Raw genomic sequence first — 20,388 nt, 5'->3', positions numbered from 1 at the left:
CTTACACAGGTATATGATTATGAGCATAGTAATATGTCTGTATGTGTGTGTGTGTATCATGTGCTGGCAAACATTTTCTGTAAAGAGCCGGAGAGTAAATATTTTCAGTTTCCAGCTTGGGGTCCATTTGATCTCCGCCAAAACTACTCAATTCTGCCAGTGGAGCACAAAAGACGCCCAGACACTACATGTCCAAATGAACATGGCTGTGTTCCAATAAAACTTTATTTTAAAAAAACAGTTGGGAGGCCATATTTGGCCAATGGCCACAGTTTGTTGACTCCTGGTGTGTATGTTTAGGGGCCTGTGTAAAAATATGAACAAGACTAATGGTTGGCACTGATTATCTATGCAGAGACTTGAACCAGACTAATGGTTGGCACTAATTATGGAGAGGCTCACTATAGATGGTGGAGATGGAAAGGGAGGGGCAAGCTGAGCTAATCCTAAAAGAAGAGAAAAGCTATAATATAAAGATCAGTAAACATTATAGAATCTCATTTATGCATTTACCAAAAATGTACATTCATGTGTATGTATAATAAAGGAGTTAATCACTGTTGATACAACCTTATTATATAAATATTCAATAGGGAATAATTTTTATAAAAACAGATTAGATTCTCTTAAAAAATAACTAATCTACATACACCTCCTACTATGCAGTGAATTCTGCAGCAAACCCCACTGCACTGAGGGCATACATACATACATACGCATACATACATATATGCTGACCAGACCATATACGTATGTCTGCACATGCATATATATACATACATAGATACATAAATATACGTACATACAGGTTGGGTATCCCTAATCTGAAAACCCAAAATCTGAAACTTTTTGAACTCTAACATGACGCTCAAAGGAAATGCTAATTGGAGCATTTAATCTTGGACTTTCAGATTAGGGATGCTCAACCAATAAATATAATGCAAATATTCCAAAATCTTTCAGTATCTGAAATCCAAAACGCTTCTGATCCCAGGCATTTTGGAGAAGGGATTCTCAACCTGTATATAATATATATGCTTATATATATGCTTATATGCATAAGGCATACACACACATACACATAAAATATTGTCCTATCATGACTGTGATGGCACTTTAGAAATATTGATATCCCACAATAAACAGGGTTATCATTGATATAATTTCCCACATATTTTACTATAAATAATCGGGTAACAATCTGTCTTGTACCATTCTTTACAGAAAGGCTTTTCTCAATGCATTAGTCAGGGTTTCTTCCCAGGGTGAAAATTTATAATCCTTAATGAGGCCAGTACTAAGAAGGACATTTCTGCTTACTCTTTTCTGTGCAATTGCCCTCACATAAAATAAAGCATGACTTTTTTGTCATGTGTTCACACATGCAGTGCATCCCTAGAGTTTTTCTGAAGCATGAATTCAATAACATATAATTAGACCTGATTCTGAGAAGATTTTCTCTTCTTCAAGAAACTCAGGGAGTGTATTTCATTTATGAATATGCTGATGCACTAGGAATTCATTGCTTGGTAAAGCCTTTCAGAGAATAACTGCATTGTAAGATTTGTCTCTGGTATGAGTTGTTTGGTGTTTATTGAAGTTTGACCTGTTGTTGAAGGCCTTTCCACATTCAGAACACACATAAGGTCTTTCTCCCGTGTGAATTCGCTGATGCACCTTGAGTTGTGGTTTCTTACTAAACGATTTCCCACAGTCAAGGCATTCATAGGGTTTCTCTCCCATGTGAGTTCTTTGATGGGTAATCAACTCTGATTTCTGGACAAAAGCCTTCCCACATTTGTAACAGACGAAACGCCTCTCTCTAGTGTGAGTTATTTGATGTTTATGGAAATTTGACCTGCCGTTGAAGGCCTTCCCACATTCAGTGCACACATAGGGTTTCTCACCTGTGTGAATTCGCTGATGCTCTTTGAATTGAGACTTAGAAGTGAAGGCTTTCCCACATTCACTGCATTTGTAAGGCTTCTCTCCGGTGTGAATTCTCTGATGCATGCTGAGTATTGACTTCTGGTTGAAGGCTTTCCCACATTCACTGCATACATGGTGTCTTTCTCCAGTATGAATTTTCTGGTGTATATTCAGGTGTGACTTTTGGGTGAAGGTTTTTCCACAGTCACTGCATTCATAAGGTTTCTCCCCTGTATGAATTCGATGATGTATATCAAGCTGTGACTTGGAAATGAAGGATTTCCCACAGTTGTGGCACTGATAAGGTTTTTCTCCTGTGTGGCTTCTTTGGTGGACAATCAGGTGTGCCTTCTGGATGAAGGCCTGCCCGCATTCGATACATACATAGGACTTCTGCCCTGAGTGGATTCTCTGGTGCAAGCTGAGTGTTGACTTCTGGGTAAAGGCTTTCCCACATTCACTGCATGCATACTGTCTCTCACCAGTATGAATTTTCTGATGTATCATGAGGGTTGAGTTTTGGGAGAAGCCTTTGCCACATTCACTGCATTCATAGAGTTTTTCTCTACTGTGAGTTCTCTGATGTCTGAAGAGAGATAACATCTGGAAAAAGGCTTTTCCACAGTCATGGCATTTATAGGGCTTCTTTCTAGCGTGTGTTTTCTGGTGCGTAACCAATTCTGATCTCTGAATAAAGACCTTCCCACATTCCTTGCATATATAGGGTATATCACCTGTATGATCTGTCAGATATACACTGAGTTTTAGTTGTGGTGTGAAGGCTTTTCCACATTTGCCACATTCATGGAGGTTTCCTACACTATGAATTCTCTGTTGGGCAAAGAGGTGTGACTTCTGGGTGAAGTTCCCCCCACATTCAGAACATCCATCTGGTTTCTTCTGAGTATGAATTTGATATTGCGTGAGTGACTGTTTATGGCCACAGACTTTTCTACACTGATTACCTTTGCAAAAGGTATCTCCTGTATGAATATTCTTGCTGCAAGCATTGGAAGAACTATGGCTGAATAGCTGACCAGACCCAACAACATCATCAAGCTGTGCTGTGTCATTGCTTTCATTCTGACCATTCACTTCTAGGTTCAGCTTCAAACTTTTTGCAAATAAGCAACATTTCTGAGGTTGTTTCTGTGAAGAAGCAAGGTGGGGCCATGTGTGAATCATTTTCCCGGGGTCCTTATATTCACAATTGCTTTCTGTGTTCAATGTTTGCTTGTTGAAGAAAGCACTGTGACTCACGGGTTGAATCTGATTTTGCTCATCTTTCTTTGTACGGTCAGCATCCAGCCTCAGTTCTTCTAAAATGGAACACCATGAACCATCTCTTGTGAACTCACCTACCATATCCTTTTGAAATGAAGCTTTCTTAGAAATCTCATTTTGTGGGATTTCAAGCCCAGACTCCCCTTCTAAAAGGAGAAAGAGAAGATGAAATAGACACAATGAACAGGAAAGAGGAGAAACTGTATGAAGCTGATTAACATTGAACACAAGGAAATTGCTGAGTCATGTAATAATGGTGCTAATGATGCTGACAATGAGCAGAAACACAGAGCGCTTATTATATGGATGAGGACTTATCTACATAGCACTTAGCATGTGCCAGGCAGTGGCCTACATGGTGCACACATACTCATTTAATCTGCATAATAATCTCAGGAGGTAGCGTTGATGGGTGTTCCTGTTTTACAAAGAAAAGGAAGCACATAATGGTTATGTAATTGGCCAAGATCGCTTTGCTAATCTGTGGGGATTAGATTTCAACAACCTGAGGACACTTATGCAAGCGGTCTAGACACCCAGATCTAGTAGGATGAGTAGGGGATAAAACAGACAAGAGTGTTGCAGGGCAACATCCGTGGGCAGCCAAGGCTTGAAGGAGGGGGCTCAGTGTGTAGTTCTTCATTAACTTTCAGGATGAACCCTCACCAATCTGCCTACTTTATCTTACTTGTTAGAAACAATGCCAAGTCCATCAGCCCTGTATATCCTTCTGAAAACTATTAAAGCTTCACCTATCTTGACATGGCCAACCAGTGAAAGAATGACTATGCCTCAACTCTCCATGAAGCTACAATTTTTTTTTCTTGAACTTAGGAATATACCCATATCCCCAGAAATATATTCTAAAAGACTGGACAAGCGAGCTGTTCCCCAGAATTTGTTTCACCCTTGTTCCATTGAAATTAATTGTTCTTTGTTAGAACTTTTGGCTTTATGCTGTCAAACATGCCGTTTTTAGTTTAGTTTTTTGTTTTGTTTTGTTTTGTTTGCCAAGAATAAGAGTCCCTCATCATCTTGTGCGCTTTACTAGTATAGTGCACAAAACACAGCAGGTTCTCAATAAAAATAATAGTTACTAAATTTTACTATTACTTTTTCTACCAGATTTTAATACTGAGTATGACCATCACATGTAGTTTCTTTTCGCTTTCAGTCACTTAAACTGTATCCCAGACTCTTGTCCTATCAAAAAAACTCAATCATCTTTCATTCTTTTTTTTGAAAAAGGACACTTTTAATCTTTATTGTTAACTTTTTCTTATTGTACCAAAAGTGCATAATATTAAATTTACCATCTTACCCATTTTGTATTGTACAGTTCAGTAGTGCTACCTGTGTTCACCCTGTTGTGCAATGGATCTCCAAAACTTTTACATCTTGCAAAACTGAAATGCTGTATCCATTAAACAATTTCCCTTTTCCCCCTGTCCCTCATTCTCTGGCAGCCACAATCTTATTCTGTCTCTATGAATTGACTACTTAAAGTACCTCATATAGGTAGAATGATACATTTGGATTTTTTGTGTCTGGCTTATTCACTTAGCATCATGATAAGATTCATCCACACTGCAACGTATTTCATAATTCCTCTTCCTTTTTAAGGCTGAATAATATTTCATTGTATGTATAGACCACATTTTGTTTACCAATTCATTGGTCAATGGACAATTCCACTTTTTGGATACTGTGAATAGTGCTGCTATGAACAAGAGTGTACAAACAGCTGTTTGGGTCCTTGCTTTCAATTCTTGTGGGTATCTACCCAGAAGTGGAGTTGCTGGATCATATGGTAATTTTATGTTTAATTTTTGAGAAATCACCATCCTGTTTTCCACAGGACTACACCATTTTACATTCCCACTAGCAATACACAAGGATTCCAGTTTCTCTATATCCTTGCCAACACTTGTTATTCTGTTTTTTTAATCGTAGCCATTGTAATGGATGTAAACGGATATCACCCAGTGGTTTTGATTTGCATTTCCCACATAATTAGTGAAGTTGAGCATTTTTTCCTATTATTGGCCACTTGTATATCATCTTTGAAGACATGTCTATTCACATCCTTTTCCCACTTATTAAAACAGGTTGTTTTCTATTTCATTTTTCACTCTTAAATAGCAATTTTACCCATATACGGGTGGTCATTTATTCTGGCAATCTTCCACTGTGTCCCCAGGCAGAGATTTGAAACATTTTTAACTTTTCACTTTATTCAGGTCATAAAAATCTTGCTGAACCTGGTAACACTTAAATTACTGCCCAAAATGTTCAATGTAAACTATCAGAACTGTACAGAAAAGCTTTTCCACAACTCTCCAACACAGCCTAATAATGCTGATTGCAAAAAAGAAGTCCAATTTATTCTCAAATCCAAGCACACTCTCATGTCCTCTATTCCCATTAAGCTTGCTTCATCTGCTTCTTTGTTTCCATTCAAAATGGCTTCTTGTACCAGTTATAGGTACTGTGCCCTTAAAATTAATTCCCAATGTCACTCTACCTCTAGGCTGACATCATTTTTTCTGAACTTCACAAGCATTTGCTATCCATGCTTCCCATGTTGATACACTTACTTTTTGAGTAGCCTTCCATGAAATATACATGATTGATGCACAAAGGCTAACAGTTTTAACATTTAATGCCATTGTCCTCTCCATCCAAATACAATCTCTGTTGTTTTGAATTTATCTCAGCAAATATTTAAAACATCCTTTGAAAATAGTGTGAAATATTCTTTTCTGCCCATTTTCAGAAAATCAATAATTTCTGTATCCTAAATACAAAAATCCTAATCCTGTATCTTAAATACAATGGTTTCCTCATGCTAAACATTGACATAATGAAGATTAAGTAAAGAAACTACAAAGTAATCAGCAGACTGTATGCAGAGTAAATCATTCTATGGAGTAGACATTAAACAACATACGAAAACAATGGAGCAGAGCATGAGTGATGAAAACTATTCAGGTATATTTTTACATTGGAAATATGTGGCCATGAGGACAATGTCACTGAAAAGAATTTGTTAATCCTACACAGTAGGAAATAACTGCCTGTTTTTATCATATCTACTGAGGAAAAAAGAAACAAAATAGCCATGTTTGGGGTAATAAAATCTGTCAGTATCTTGACTAAACTCAAAAAACTGAAATCAACATATCTCATTAGGAACAAAATTGTCTAAATATGAGAAAATGAGGATCTAGTTTGTTGTAATACCACTGGGATTAAGAAAAAGGGTCAACTTAAAGTATAATAATAATAAAAAAAAAAGAAAAAGGGTCACCCTTTTCTTAATTAAAAAAAAAAACAAAACTGGTAAGAATTCCAGAATAATAAATTAGAGGACTGTGTTTCTGAGCCCAGAAACACAGAAAAATCTGACAAAATTTGTCAGGTGAGAATTTCTTTTTTGGATGATGATGATTCCAGTTTCTGATCTCCCAAAGTTAAGAAAGTGAGTCATCTCATGCAAACTGTCCTCCATGGAACTAAATAGGTAGCAGAACACAGTTTAAGCAGAGAGACTAGAGGTATTGATACAGAAATCATTAGAATAAAAATATGAGGACTAGGAGTTCAGAATGGATGGGTCCTTTAAGTCAATTCCTGTATGAAAAGATGCCCACAGCCGGGGGCGGTGGCTCACGCCTGTAATCCCAGCACATTGGGAGGCCAAGGCAGGCGGAACACCTGAGGTCGGGAGTTTGAGACCAGCCCGACCAATAAGGAGTAACCTCGTCTCTACTAGAAATACAAAATTAGCCAGGCATGGTGGTGCATGCCTGTAATCCCAGCTGCTCGGCAGGCTGAGGCAGGAGAATGGCTCAATCCTGGGAGGCGGAGGTTGCGGTGAGCCAAGATTGTGCCATTGCACTCCAGCCTGGGAGGTTGCGGCGAGCCAAGATTGTGCCATTGCACTCCAGCCTGGGCAACAAGAGTGAAACTCTGTCTCAAAAAAAAAAAAAAAAAAAAAAAAAAGAAAGAAAAAGAAAAGATGCCCATATGGAAGAACAGGGCCCCAAACTAGAGGTGCCACAACTGGGAGGAAAAGAAGATAGCAGATCCAGCAAAGAAAAGAAAATCAATAAAATTAGGGGCAAAAAAATAGGAAAAAAAAGGCAGAAAACTCCACGGACACAAAGAGATAAATGATAAGAAAATGCAACGAACAAATGAAAAAGCCAGTCAGATAACAGATAAGATTAGAGGCTCTCGCCATTCAGTTATTAGAAAAATAACACTTAAACAATGAAACAGGCCGGGCGCGGTGGCTCACGCCTATAATGCCAGCACTTTAGGAGGCGAAGGTGGGCAGATCACGAGATCAGGAGATCGAGACCATCCTGGCTAACACGGTGAAACCCTGTCTCTACTAAAAATACAAAAAATTAGCTGAATGTGGTGGCGGGCGCCTGCAGTCCCAGCTACTCGGGAGGCTGAGGCAGGAGAATCGCTTGAACCCAGGAGGCAGAGGTTGCAGTGAGCCAAGATCGTGCCACTGCACCCCAGCCTAGGTGACAGAGCAAGACTCTGTCTCAAAAAAACCAAAACCAAAACCAAAAAACAATGAAACAGCCCTTTCACCCATCAGTAGGGCTATAAATTCACCAATTTTGTTAATGCCAAGTGTTAGCAAGCAAGATGTGCAAATGCAAATCCTTGTGCACTGCACATGGGAGTGTGAACTGGTGCAGCCCCCCATCAGCCCATCAGAAGAGCAATATGGCTGATTTAGTCAAATATACTTATCTCCAGGACCAGGCAATCCCATTCCTGAGTATTCACCAATGGAAAATTCTTAAGGCAGCCCCTATAGGACATTCAGAATTTATAGAACATTTACAGTGTTTGATGTAGAAACTGGGAATAGGAGGCAATCTACGGGCCTTCGCTGGGGGAATAGAGGGAACAGAAGTATGGTAGACTGGTAATGGTTCCCTGCAAAGATACCTACATTTGCCTGGGTACAACTTACTCACCTTGACACCTCTGATGTGAGAGTTCAGCCTCCTCCACCCGTGGCTCCTTTTCTTTTAGCATTCTGAAGATGACGTCTGGGTTGGGAATGTGATACCCTGTTAATTAGAAAGGATACTGGATTTGGGTGTAGCTTCTTCAGTTTTAGAGGCCATTCAATGAAGCTTTACACTGGCTCATTAGAAAAGTCAACATTTTCCACTAGGCACAAAATAATACTAAAAGGTGCCCAAAAGAAACAAACAATCCAGGACAAACCAAGGAAAGAGTCATGACATACTTTGATATCCCACTTCGTTCTGCAATGAGGAGGAAGGAAATCTCCTCAACAGGATCCAGCCAAGATTCCCAGGTCAGTTGTGCTCACCCACTGAGAAGAGGTGGCTATAGAGCTCCAGCATCACATCCTGGTACAGCCATCTCTGGGCAGGGTCCAGTTGCTGCCACTCCTCCCTGCTGAAGTCCACGGTCACATCCTCAAATGACACTGATGCCTGTAACAGTGTACCCCAGCTCACTGTGAATTAGATCATCACTGGTGAGTGGGGATGGCACATAAAGGAGGAACGTGCTTTTAATGATTTTCACCATGATCCATCACAGAGGCTTCCCACCAAACACCTATTTCACATTTTTAGGGATTTTAAAAAAATTAAGAGAAATATCCTCCATCTACTGTACACCTACATTCATTCATTCATTTTTTTTAAAATGAGGCCAGAAATGGGTTCCCTCTAAGTCCTCTAGCTAATTTAGGAAAAACCAGCATGATGTTGATGAAGCAAAAACTACATGTGAGGCTGTACTTGAGCTGGGTCCTGGTGCTCAACACCCAATTACATAAGCTTCTACTCTTGCAGCAACTCAGAGACTTGGAAGACATGTAAATACAAAAGCTCAACTACAGGGTTAAAAAGGGAACATGGTAGAAATATATGCAGAGGACACTGTTGGGGAGGGGCAAATTAGGGAAAGACAAATTCTACCTAGGAGTAGAAGGTAATGCTACTTAGAGTTGGCGAAGCTTACACTGGAAGTAAGAACTTTGATGCAGGATGTGTGAAGGAAATCATTTTCCAGAAAAGAGCATGAATAAAAGTAGAGAGGTAGGAAAACACTGTGAATTGAGGGAGAAGCAGACAGCTCTGTGTAAGATAAGAGGCGACTATGTCATGTTTAGAAGGTGGTTACCATCCAAGCTCCAAAGGAGTGGGCTGGTGTCTGAATATATGATGAGTATGGATTATTTATGTTAATGAATGGATTGCCATTTCAGGATTTTAAGTGCAGGGAAGAGATATGATCATATAATATTTCAACAAGATGATCTTTCCTATAAGAACCAATATTAGGTTAATGAAAGGACTGATGATGAAAAGAAGTACTGCAGATGATAAATGCAGCCTGAAGGACAAAACAGAAATACCACTTTTACTGATTACCAATGACTGCTAAAGCCATATGAAAGACTGATGGGGTCTTTATAATGGAGGAGTAGGCTGACAACATCTGAACCCAATCATCAATTTTATCACAAGGAGAGAGATAACCAGATATTAAAGTGCACCTAATATGATGCAAAATAAAAAAATAAAAGTAGAGAGGTAGGAAAATATGTGGTGTGCAAACTATTAAGTATCATTTCCAAAAACAAAGAAATCCAAGTGGACTCTGATCAAGCCTCTAGAGGAGAGCCATCCAATGGAAATAAAACATGAACCGTGAATGTGAGCCACACATATAACTTAAAATAGTCTAGTAGCCATGTTTAAAAGACATAAAATCAATTTAATGATATTTTTACTTAATCCATTATATTCAAAACATTATCATTTCTATATGTAACCAATATCTTAAAAATCATCGAGCTGAGATGCTTTACATTCTGTTTTCATACTAAGTTTTCAGAAGTCAGCATATATTTTATACTTCAAGCACATCTCAATGTGAACCAGCCACATTCAAGTGCTCAATAGCTACATGTGGTGAGTGGCCACCATACTGAATAGCACAGGTCTAGATTTAAATACCAGTTCAGAACAGATGTTGGGCATACACCCAGGGGTGGAATTCTGGGTCATGGGAAAAACATGCTCGACTTTAGTAGAACATTGGAAATCATTTTCCAAACTGGTTGTACCAATTTATATGCTCACCAGCAGCACACAAAATCCTTCTGGTTGCTCCATATCCTCACCTACATTTGGTATTATCAGTGTTGATAACTGTATGCATTTTGGTGGGGGCATGGGAGTTACACTGGCAATTCCCAGATGATTAATGAAGCTGAGCATCTTCCCATGTTTACCAGCCTATTCAAGCAAGTCTCTTCTTCAGTTTTCTACTGGGTTAAAAAACACTTTTCCTCAAAAAAAAAACAAATTTTTTTTTTTGAGAGATAGAATCTCACTCTGTTGCTTGATTGCAGTGGCACGAGCATGGCTCATTGCAGCCTCTGCCTCTCAGACTCAAGCAATCCTCCTGCCTCAGCTTCCCAAGTAGCTGGGACCACAGGTATGCACTACCACGTACAGCTATTATTATTTTTTTTTTTTTGAGACGGAGTCTACTCTGTCACTAAGGCTGGAATGCACTGGCACGCTCTCGGCTCACTGCAGCCTCTGACTCCTGGGTTCAAGTGATTCTCCTGCCTCAGCCTCCCGGGTAGCTGGGATTACAGGTGCCTGCCAACATGCCTGGCTAATTTTGTATTTTTAGTAGACACGGGGTTTCATTATGTTGGCCAGGCTGGTCTCAAACTCCTGGCCTCAAGTGATCGGCCCATCTCTGCCTCCCAAAGTTCTGAGATTACAGGTGTGAGTCACCACACCCAGCCTTAATTTTTGTATGTTTTGTAGAGATGGGGTTTCACCATGTTGCCCATGCTGGTCTCAAACTCATGAGCTCACACGATCCACCCACCTTGGCCTCCCAAAGTTTTGGTATTACAGGTGTGAGCCACTGCACGTGGCCATTTCTGTGTTTCTGAAGGAGTATCTCATTGTCGTGTAAACCTCTCAGGTCTTTTGTTTTTGTTTTTTGAGACAGGATGTCACTCTCACCCAGGATGGAGTGCAGTGGTGCAATCACAGCTCACTGCAGCCTCAACCTCCGGGCTCAAGTGATTCTCCCACCTCAGCCTTCTGAGTAGCTGGGACCACAGGCACACACCACCACACCTAGCTAATTTTTCTAATTTTTGTAAAGATGGGGTCTCCCTATGATGCTCAGGATGGTCTCAAACTCCTGGGCCCAAGCAATCCTCCCATCTTGGCCTCCCAAAGTGCTGGGGTTACAGGCATGAGCCACCATGCCCAGCCATCCTCAACATTTTATAGGAACCTTTTGTCAGCTTTACGTGTAACAAGAATCTTTTCCCATTCTGGGGCTTGCTTCTCTTTTTTTTTTTTTTTTTTTTTTTTTTTTTGAGACAGAGTTTCACTCTTGTTGCCCAGGCTGGAGTGCAATGGCACAATCTTGGATCACTGCAACCTCTGCCTCCCAGGTTCAAGCGATTCTCCTGCCTCAGTCTCCCAAGTAGCTGGAATTACAGGCACCCGCCACCATGCCTGGCTAATGTTTTTTTTTTAGTAGAGATGGGGTTTCACCATGTTGGCGAGGCTGGTCTCAAACTCTTGACCTTGTGATCAGCCTGCCTCGGCCTCCCAAAGTGCTGGGATTACAGGCGTGAGCCACTGCATCCGGCCTCGTTTTTTAAAATGAAGTAATTAACTTAAAAGTGACGAAAGTAGTTAACTTTGGAAGGAAGTGGTAGTGTTTGGGAGGTAAAGGCGGATGGCTAACTATAATTACCTATGTGGAAGAAACCTGGACAAATCAGGGACGAAAGAGAGAGGGGTATGCCAGCACGGTGGCTCACGCCTGCATGCCTGTAATCCCAGCACTTTGAGAGGCCAAGGGGGGCGGATCACAAGGTCAGGAGATTGAGACCATCCTGGCTAACACGGTGAAACCCCGTCTCCACTAATAATACAAAAAATTAGCTTGGTGTGGTGGTGGGCGCCTGTAGTCCCAGCTACTCGGGAGGCTGAGGCAGGAGAATGGCGTGAACCCGGGAGGCGGAGCTTGCAGTGAGCCGAGATCGCGCCACTGCACTCCAGCCTGGGCGATAGAGTGAGACTCCGTCTCAAAAAAAAAAAAAAGAGAGAAAGGAGTATTTTGTAAAAAAATTACTTTTCATTATGTTTTCATTTGTGAATGCTGTGTATTATCTATTCATAAAATCACATTTTAAAATATCTCAAATATCCTTAGGTAAGATAGTTGAATCATTAAACAAAAACATCATGTCATTAAATGGAGTATTCATATCTAAAAGCTCTTAAAAAATTTTTAAGGCAGTAATGATTATCGGAGGAAATAAATGGAAAAGGAAATGATTATCGGAGAAAATAAAGTTGAGAAATTCTTCCAGAAAGAAGGTCCAAAACCAAAGAAACAGAAAATGACAGAGCAGAAAAACTCTTTTAAATGGAGACTAACAGCTTGAAAATAAGAGTTTCAGGATCTGAGAGCAGAGACTATATGTGTGTGGTGAGGAAGTAGTATATGCGGTGCTTTAGGAAGAAAAAAGTGATTTTCAACCTATCAACCCAGGCAAAGATCAACTTAGTGTGAGGGTAAATCAGGTCATTTTCCATGACATCTTTCTATTAAATATGCAAATATATGATCTTTGCTTTTTGGCATGACATTTTCATATCATGCGTTTTCATATCATTTCACTTTCAGGTCATGCTCATATATGTAAACCTCTCAGGTCTTTTTTTTTGTTTTTGTTTTTTGAGACAGGATGTCACTCCGTCACCCAGGATGGAGTGCAGTGGTGCCATCACAGCTCACTGCAGCTTCGACCTCCTGGGTCAAATGATTCTCCTATTTTTAAGCTGTTAGTCTCCATTATCTGAACACACATATTCAGACAAGTTCTCACAGGATGTACTGCTGTGTACCATATCCAAGAACTCCTAGAGGATGCACTTTCACGAAATGAGAGTAATGGTAAACCGTGGAAGAGAAAGCCAAAGGATTCAAGACACAAGGAACTGGACACTTGACAGAGAAAAACAGAATTCCCAGGTGATGGTGAACAGAGCCACCATGAGAAGACAGCGTGAGGTGCCAGGAGAACAGCCAGGTCCAATCACATCAAGACAAAAAAGCAATAGGAAAGGTTTCCTCAAGGAGATGGAATTGACAGCCCCAACCCTCAAGCAAACCGCCTGCCTTCAATCCCAGGCTGGCTGCTTGCTGACTATGTAAACTCGAGCCACTTACTTCATTCTGTGCCTCAGTCTTCTCGTCTGTAAAGTGGGGATAATGGCAGCAGTACCTTGCAAAGTTATGAGGATTAAAACTGTCCCTAAAGGCCGGGTGCGGTGGCTCATGCCTGTAATCCCAGCACTTTGGGAGGCCGAGGCTGGCGGATCACCTGAAGTCAGGAGTTTGAGACCAGCCTGGCCAACATGGTGAAACCCTGTTTCTACTAAAAATACAAAAATTAGCCAGGCGTGGTGGCGAGTGCCTGTAATCCCAGCTACTTGGGAGAGTGAGGCAGGAGAATCGCTTGAACCCGGGAGGCGGAGGTTGCAGTGAGCCCAGATCGCGCCATTGCACTCCAGCCTGGGAGACGAGCGAAATTCTGTCTCAAAAAATATAAAATAAAATAAAACTGTCCCTGAAATAGCGAGGGTCTGCAATTACCTAGTAACAAATTCAATTTATGAAGACAGTGTGTACACACTTGGAGAAAATTGTATAATACATTAACATGTATATAGGCAAGTAAATAATCCATAAAATTGTGTGCTCCAGGGAAAAACCATAAATTATGCAGGCAAAGAGTTATCACGGTGTCTATACAGGCAGCTCTGAATATAGTTTACACAGTCATAATCATAAACAAGGAATATTGACCTGATCAGAATCTGAACCAGTTCTTAGAGAAGGATGGGCAAGGAAAGCAGGTGTTGGGGGTGAAAGTATGAGGAAGCGGGTAAAAGCAAACCTTTTAATGACCTGTTAATTAATTAACATGTTAATTAACAATCCAAGAGGCAGCAATATAAGCATGTCACTAAAAGATTAGGAGGTAAATGCCGAAATAATTAGCTAAAAATGTAAAATGTGATTGCCTGGGAGGAGCTGGAACTTGGGTAAAAATATAGCAAGTGACAGCTCTTTTAAAAGATTACAGGCTTCACAAAACCATCTGATCCTCTTTTCTATGTTCAAATAAAACTAAAACCTACTTTCAAAGGAAAAAGTAACAAAAAGTATTTACAAACATATGCAAAAAGGACCATAGGTTATTACTATGTAAGAACTCTCTTGGGACGCTGAGGCGGGTGGATCATGAGCTCAGGGGATCAAGACCATCCTGGCTAACACAGTGAAACCTCGTCTCTACTAAAAATACAAAAAAATTAGCCGGCAGTGGTGTCGGGCGCCTGTAGTCCCAGCTACTCGGGAGGCTAAGGCAGGAGAATTTCATTAACCCAGGAGGTGAAGCTTGCAGTGAGCAGAGATTGCGCCACTGCACTCCAACCTGGGCTTCAGAGCGAGACTCCGTCTCAAAAAAAAAAAAAAAAAGAACTCTCTAAAAATCCAGAGGCTAAACTAAACCAAAATATAAATCAAAAGGTAAGAAAAAGTAACTCACTAAAGACAAGTAATTGACCAATAAAATTATGAAAATCCTGTTTGTAAACAAAGTAATGCAAATTAAAACACTATACTATCTTTATTTCCATCACATTAGAAAAGATAAAAATAACAAAATAAAAATAGTACTGTCCAGAGCAGAGGGAAATACACACCACAAAGGAAGATAATGTGAATGGTACTGGGATATATTCTGACATGAATTCAGACACTGATGGAACATCTGAATTAGCGACAGCAGTATTGATTCAAATGACAAACTGTAAATCAGGTCAAGCAGAAAAAAAATTTCATTGTTAAAAAAGGAAAAAAGCTTATATTGAACATGTGTCCTAAAACACTAAACTTGAAGATGTTCTGAACACGCAAGTTGACCAACATCAGTGCAAATGAGAGAAACGTTTGTGCATCTGCACTGCTGTCACAAGACTTAGACAATTTCATGTTTTAAGCTTGTTTTGTTTTGAGACAGGGTCTTACTCTATTGCCCAGGCTGGAGTGTAGTGTCATGATTGCAGCTCACTGCAACCTTGACCTCCCCAAGCTCAGGTGATCCTCCCACGTCAACGTTCTGAGTAGCTGGGACTACAGGTGCATGCCACCACACCTGGCTAATTTTTGTAGAGTCTCGCCATGTTGCCCAGGCTGCTCTCCAACTCCTGGGCTCAAGTGATCTGCCCACCTTGGCCTCCCAAAGTGCTGGGATTATAGGCACGAGCCACTGTACCCCACCTAAACTTGTATGTTTCAATTTTTCTTTTAAGAATGACTTTTAAATATTTGGGATATTTACAATTTTGAAAATGATTTATATGTGCAATTTATTTTGTGTTAATGTTCCCTTCTTTTAATACTTTCTATTATCAAATGTTTCTAGCAGGTTGAGATGATTTTAACAGGTTACTGAAATATATAATCTTCTCACAATACATTGGTTCAGGATAATAACACACATATTTATTATACTTTTTTAAAAAACAGAACATCTCTGTAAATTTGAATACAAACAACCTATCACAGAACAATGGTGCACTATTTACTATTATAGTCACATACTATTTAAAGACTTGTAAATAAAGCATCAAGAGATACACAGAATAATTTAGGATTTCAGGAAATCTTGACTTTACCAAGAATTCTGATTTCTTGTTACCAAATCCTGACTATTTCTATCTGTGGGCAATCTGGAAACACTATTTCCCAGCATTTTTTATTCACCTTTTTAAACAGGAAAAACCACATGGTCCTTAAAAGCCTGTTCTCACTCTACCTCCCTGTGACCATTTAAACTACAAAGGAAGGAGATTTTGCTGCACCTTATGAGAACAGGGGAAAAACGGGCCAATCCCCGTGGACCAAGCAAGGAATTTGGTAGGGGGGGGAACACTTGAAATTCTTCAAAGACCCAATGGTGGATGAAGGAGCAGAACGAGTGCTTAGCAGGAAAGAGTCAGCTTTTCCATCCTATGACTGGGGCTTCTGATCAGACCAGGGACTACAGTTTCTTCTTTCTTGACCCAAGGCCAACCCTCTAGTATCCTCTTTTATCAGTCAGTTCATGGTTTCCTCTAGAACACAGATAGCCTATGAATGTGGAAACATCAGCCTCTGTGGTCCTCGCTTGACAGAAGGCTCAAGACTGACTCGGGAGCAGGGAGCCCAGAGCCTGCTGCATCCTGTGTCTGCCCTCACGTTCTGGAGAACTGTCCCCAGGGCTGCTTACCTCGCAAGATCCATCCTGCTCCTCTGGACCCGGGACCTGAGGCTTCTGGGATAAATTCACATCAGCAGGCATCTCCGCTCTGGGCTTCTACTATCGGTCTCTCTTGCTGACAACTCCACTTTTCCCAGGAACCAGAAGCTGGATAGGTGTTTGGATTCTCCAACTAGGGACACTGCAGAGAGGCGTGCTGGGCTATGAAGAGAGATCCTGCAGCCTCAATGATGTGGCCTGACCTGGGGGTTCTGCAGAAGCCTTGGAAAAGCAATGAGTACATGGTCACTCATTCAACATTCACTCCACAAATATTTCCTGAGGGCACTGAGGTGAAGTCACTGTGTCAGACACTGGAGTAGACAAAGTTCAGAAAGCCCAACTCTAGTTATTAGTCAGGGTTAAAAATAAAGACTGAGTCTGGACTAAATGATGAATTCATCGCAGCTTTGCTACCTTTTCACTGTGAGAATATGAAAATATTACTTTAGTTGTAGTTTCCAAAATGCAAATGCAGGTATTTATCACAGGTGTTGGGAAACTTAAGCAAGATGAAGCTTGTCAAGTCCTCAGTGCCTGCCTGGCAAGTGATAAATATGAATAAAAAAAGAAAGTTGTCAATTTAATTGTCAGCTAAATATCATGGGCATTATTATACCCATTTTGGGGATGAGGATAATGAGGCTGTGTGCTGTTACATAATTTGCCTGAATGTTACTCAGTCTGTAAATGGAAAAACAGGGAATCAGCCCCCCATCTGCCTTGTTCTAAACTGTACACTGTCTCCACTATCTCATGTATCCATACATGGCTAGCTTCCAGAAAAACCATTTCCTCTTCCTGTTGCCTTCATAGAACTCAGGCCAGGAGGTGGCTCTGTCTGGTGTACCTATTCTGAGCTTCTGGACTTTTCAGTCCCCATCCATAACACACCACACAGACCACCCTCTTCTGGCTCGAGCTAAAAGTTAAAATCACTGTCCCAATCCCCACCTTGATGCAGAAAATTTGCAGACATGCATCAGGGCCTCCAGTTACCATTTCTTGCCTGTCCACAATAAGTTGCCCCTACCGCACCTGAATGCAATCACTGACAGGACTGACTTTCAGAAATCCCCACTGAGTGGACTACAGGGCTGCCAGAAAGTTCCAAAATGCTTCCCAGTCACTGACATGGCCCAGGCTTCTGAAACCATTACTGCCCTGATAGCCAAGAAATGTTTCCCAGCATGCACAATTTTCTGGTTTCCATAAAACGACAAATAATCCCCAACATAGGGGTCCAAATGAAATGCCCCAATAGGAAACCATCATCCATCTGCTCAACTGTCAATTACTGATCCTTACCATGTCCAAGGGACCCAAGAAGAGGGCAACACTGACCCACCCACCAATCCCTGAAGGATCCCAACACTCACTGCCTGGAAAGCAACGCAGTCACCCTCACAAATCCCCATCATTGACCCCCTACGCCTCCAGTCAACTGGCTGCCATAGGCTACCCCTGGCAACCCCACTCTACTGATTCCTGTAGGTTGCCCATCGCTGGTCCCCTGAGAGTGTTACAGTGTGATCCTCAAAGTCCTCCAACCTCTGAAGCTCTTGGCTGCCAATCAATCACTGACTCCCCTAGTCCCACGGACAGTGATTCCCTTCCCTGAACGTCCTCCAGCACCATCCGCAAAGGCGCTCTTAAGAAGCACGTTTACTGTCCTCAAGTTAGCAAGTTTCGTGGACCAATATAAAATCCGATATTAAAGTACACTTCGAATTTAAGTCACAAAAATACTTACTACAAGCAGAAAATAAGCAAGAAAAGAGGGAAAATTAACCAGCTAATTATCCAACTAAAATTAGCAAACGCCACTTATCCCACAGCACCCAACACCCACCCCAGAAACCCCCCATCGCTCAGCCAAAACAAGCCCGTCACTCACCTCACAGCCTTGTCTTCAGCCGAGAAATCTCTTTATCACGCACCCCCACCCCCAACAAGCCCCTCATCACTCACACAAAGCCGGCCGCCCCTCCCTGACCCTACAGAACCCCCACTGCTAATATTCCCAATCACTTCAGCGTCCAGTAAGCGACATAGGCTTAGATCCACTTAACAACAGAAGCTACATGGCCGCTCTAGGCCACTTCCGGTTTGGGTTACATTCCCGTTAGGATTTCTGTAGGCGCTGTTGAACCGCGCGCATGCCCACTAACACTTTTGAAGCTACGCTCCGCCAGCAGTTATCATGGCGTATAACGGCGTACTTTATTCTGTGGTTCATTCAACTTCAGAAACTTCGTCGGGAGGACGGCATGGCCGCACCCGTACGGATTATGATATCGGAGGCCGCCATCGTCAAAAGGCTTTTATTCCGTACAGCCAAGGACAAATGGAATGTCACAGATGAAAAGTCTTGGGTCCTACATTGGCAGGTGACTTATTCAGTACCTGTGTATATATATTTCTAGGAGAAACTGACATGTATTCTGAAAAATATTTTTTCTCTATATTTTCCCCTCCGATTGAAAGACTTTTTTTTCTTGAATTTCTAAACAACTCACTATCTTTAATAGCACTTTTGAAAATGTTATCTTTCTGAGAAATTGTATCTTTGTTATCCTTACACCATTGCTCTCTATACCTGGATGAACCTATTGATGAAGTAACCTACCAAGCGACCACCTGAAGAGAGAATTTAGGGCTCTTGGGACACTTCATTTAAAGAGAGGCAAATGAAAAAAATATAATCAAGTTAAAGGAAAAAAACACAATTACTGAGATCAATGTCAGCCAGCCCAACTGGGCAGAATTTTCAGGAAGAGGTTGTTCAATCAAATAAACAAAAATGTATTCTAGAAGGTGAGCAATAGCAATCATAAAATTTAAAAAAAGGCTGATTATGGGAAATAGGAGGCAGGGCTGAGTGAGGATCTGAAGGTGAAGATCTGAAATGATCCTTCTTTTTGAAAAATAATAATTTAAATATGTTGCTTTAGTAGTTTGTGCCATTTTGTAGTTACCGATTTTACATTCTGTGTTCACAGCTTCTGCCACCCCATCTCTGCACTTAAAGCCACCATATTACTTTTAATTACTTTATACCTCATTTTTAGTCAATTTGAATCATAAAATAAGACTGCTTAGCCAATGAAGTATTTTTTTGAACATGGTTCCCCAGGAATAGTTCAGTTTTCACATTAGTATCTGAACCTAACTTTGTTACATGAAGCATGAAACCTGCTTTTATTTTAAAAAATCAATTATATATTTACTGTAAACAAATAGTGTAAAAGCAATAAAAACACTTCTCTTTACTGTGTGAGAAAGTGTGACATTTTATTTGAGTTACTAAGAAATTCCCCAGACTTAGAACTTTTGAATTTTCTCCAGTTATAAATCTGAGACTATTTACTGTGTCATAGGTTTTACCCTAGGGCTTTGGTACATTTTATTTAAAAAAAGGAAAATGCAGAGAGTGAAAATTGAGATAGAAGTAGGAGAATTTAAGTACAATAGCCCAGCATGTGTATGTTAAGGGCAAGTGAAGGCGTCCCTCCACTGGGACATCTGTATATCTGTAAGATGAGGGGTAACTGCACCCTCATACTCTTAGTGGGGCAGGCATACCCTAAGGTGACACCTACTGAGTCACACCTTGTATAAATCCATCCCTTTGAGTGCAAATGGAACCTAAGATTTGCTTCTTACCAACAGAATATGGCAAAAGTTATGGGATTTGTCTCTATTATTAGATTATGATATTAAAATCTATGGGA

At 40.7% G+C, this 20,388-nt stretch overlaps 1 protein-coding gene across 5 annotated transcripts; it reads right to left on the bottom strand.

Annotated features, from left to right (window-relative positions):
* Positions 1-824: 824 nt before the first annotated feature.
* ZNF175 (zinc finger protein 175) lies at positions 825-18,788 on the bottom strand. 5 transcript variants are annotated; one of them, XM_030821175.1, is made up of 5 exons: positions 18,552-18,788; positions 16,625-16,876; positions 8,498-8,711; positions 8,220-8,315; positions 825-3,359 (listed from the first exon to the last, which is right to left on the bottom strand). In XM_030821175.1, the coding sequence occupies exons 4-5, from the start codon at positions 8,278-8,280 to the stop codon at positions 1,540-1,542; spliced, it is 1,881 nt and encodes a 626-aa protein (XP_030677035.1). In that variant the 5' UTR covers positions 8,281-8,315; positions 8,498-8,711; positions 16,625-16,876; positions 18,552-18,788; the 3' UTR covers positions 825-1,539. The 5 variants fall into 5 exon arrangements, with proteins under 5 accessions (XP_030677035.1, XP_003269900.2, XP_030677033.1 ...); XM_003269852.4 differs by having other exon boundaries at positions 8,585-8,711; XM_030821173.1 differs by having other exon boundaries at positions 8,585-8,711; positions 16,625-16,787; positions 18,552-18,739.
* Between the last annotated feature and the right edge of the window lie 1,600 nt (positions 18,789-20,388).

The sequence above is a fragment of the Nomascus leucogenys genome, chromosome 10, assembly GCF_006542625.1.
Source record: "Nomascus leucogenys isolate Asia chromosome 10, Asia_NLE_v1, whole genome shotgun sequence".
Classification (NCBI taxonomy): domain Eukaryota; kingdom Metazoa; phylum Chordata; class Mammalia; order Primates; family Hylobatidae; genus Nomascus; species Nomascus leucogenys.
Note: the sequence above shows the minus strand (reverse complement) of the source record. Positions and strands in the feature narration are given on the sequence as shown.

What these genes read in the sequence shown, in the direction of transcription:
- ZNF175 (XM_003269852.4), bottom strand. Translation starts at nt 16,696, where the DNA reads ATGCCTGCTGATGTGAATTTATCCCAGAAGCCTCAGGTCCCGGGTCCA. An exon ending in AGCAGGATGGATCTTGCGAG is followed by an intron (nt 8,712 to 16,624) that starts GTAAGCAGCCCT and finishes ACACTGTTACAG; the next exon opens with GCATCAGTGTCATTTGAGGA. An exon ending in TAGCCACCTCTTCTCAGTGG is followed by an intron (nt 8,316 to 8,584) that starts GTGAGCACAACT and finishes TCTAATTAACAG; the next exon opens with GGTATCACATTCCCAACCCA.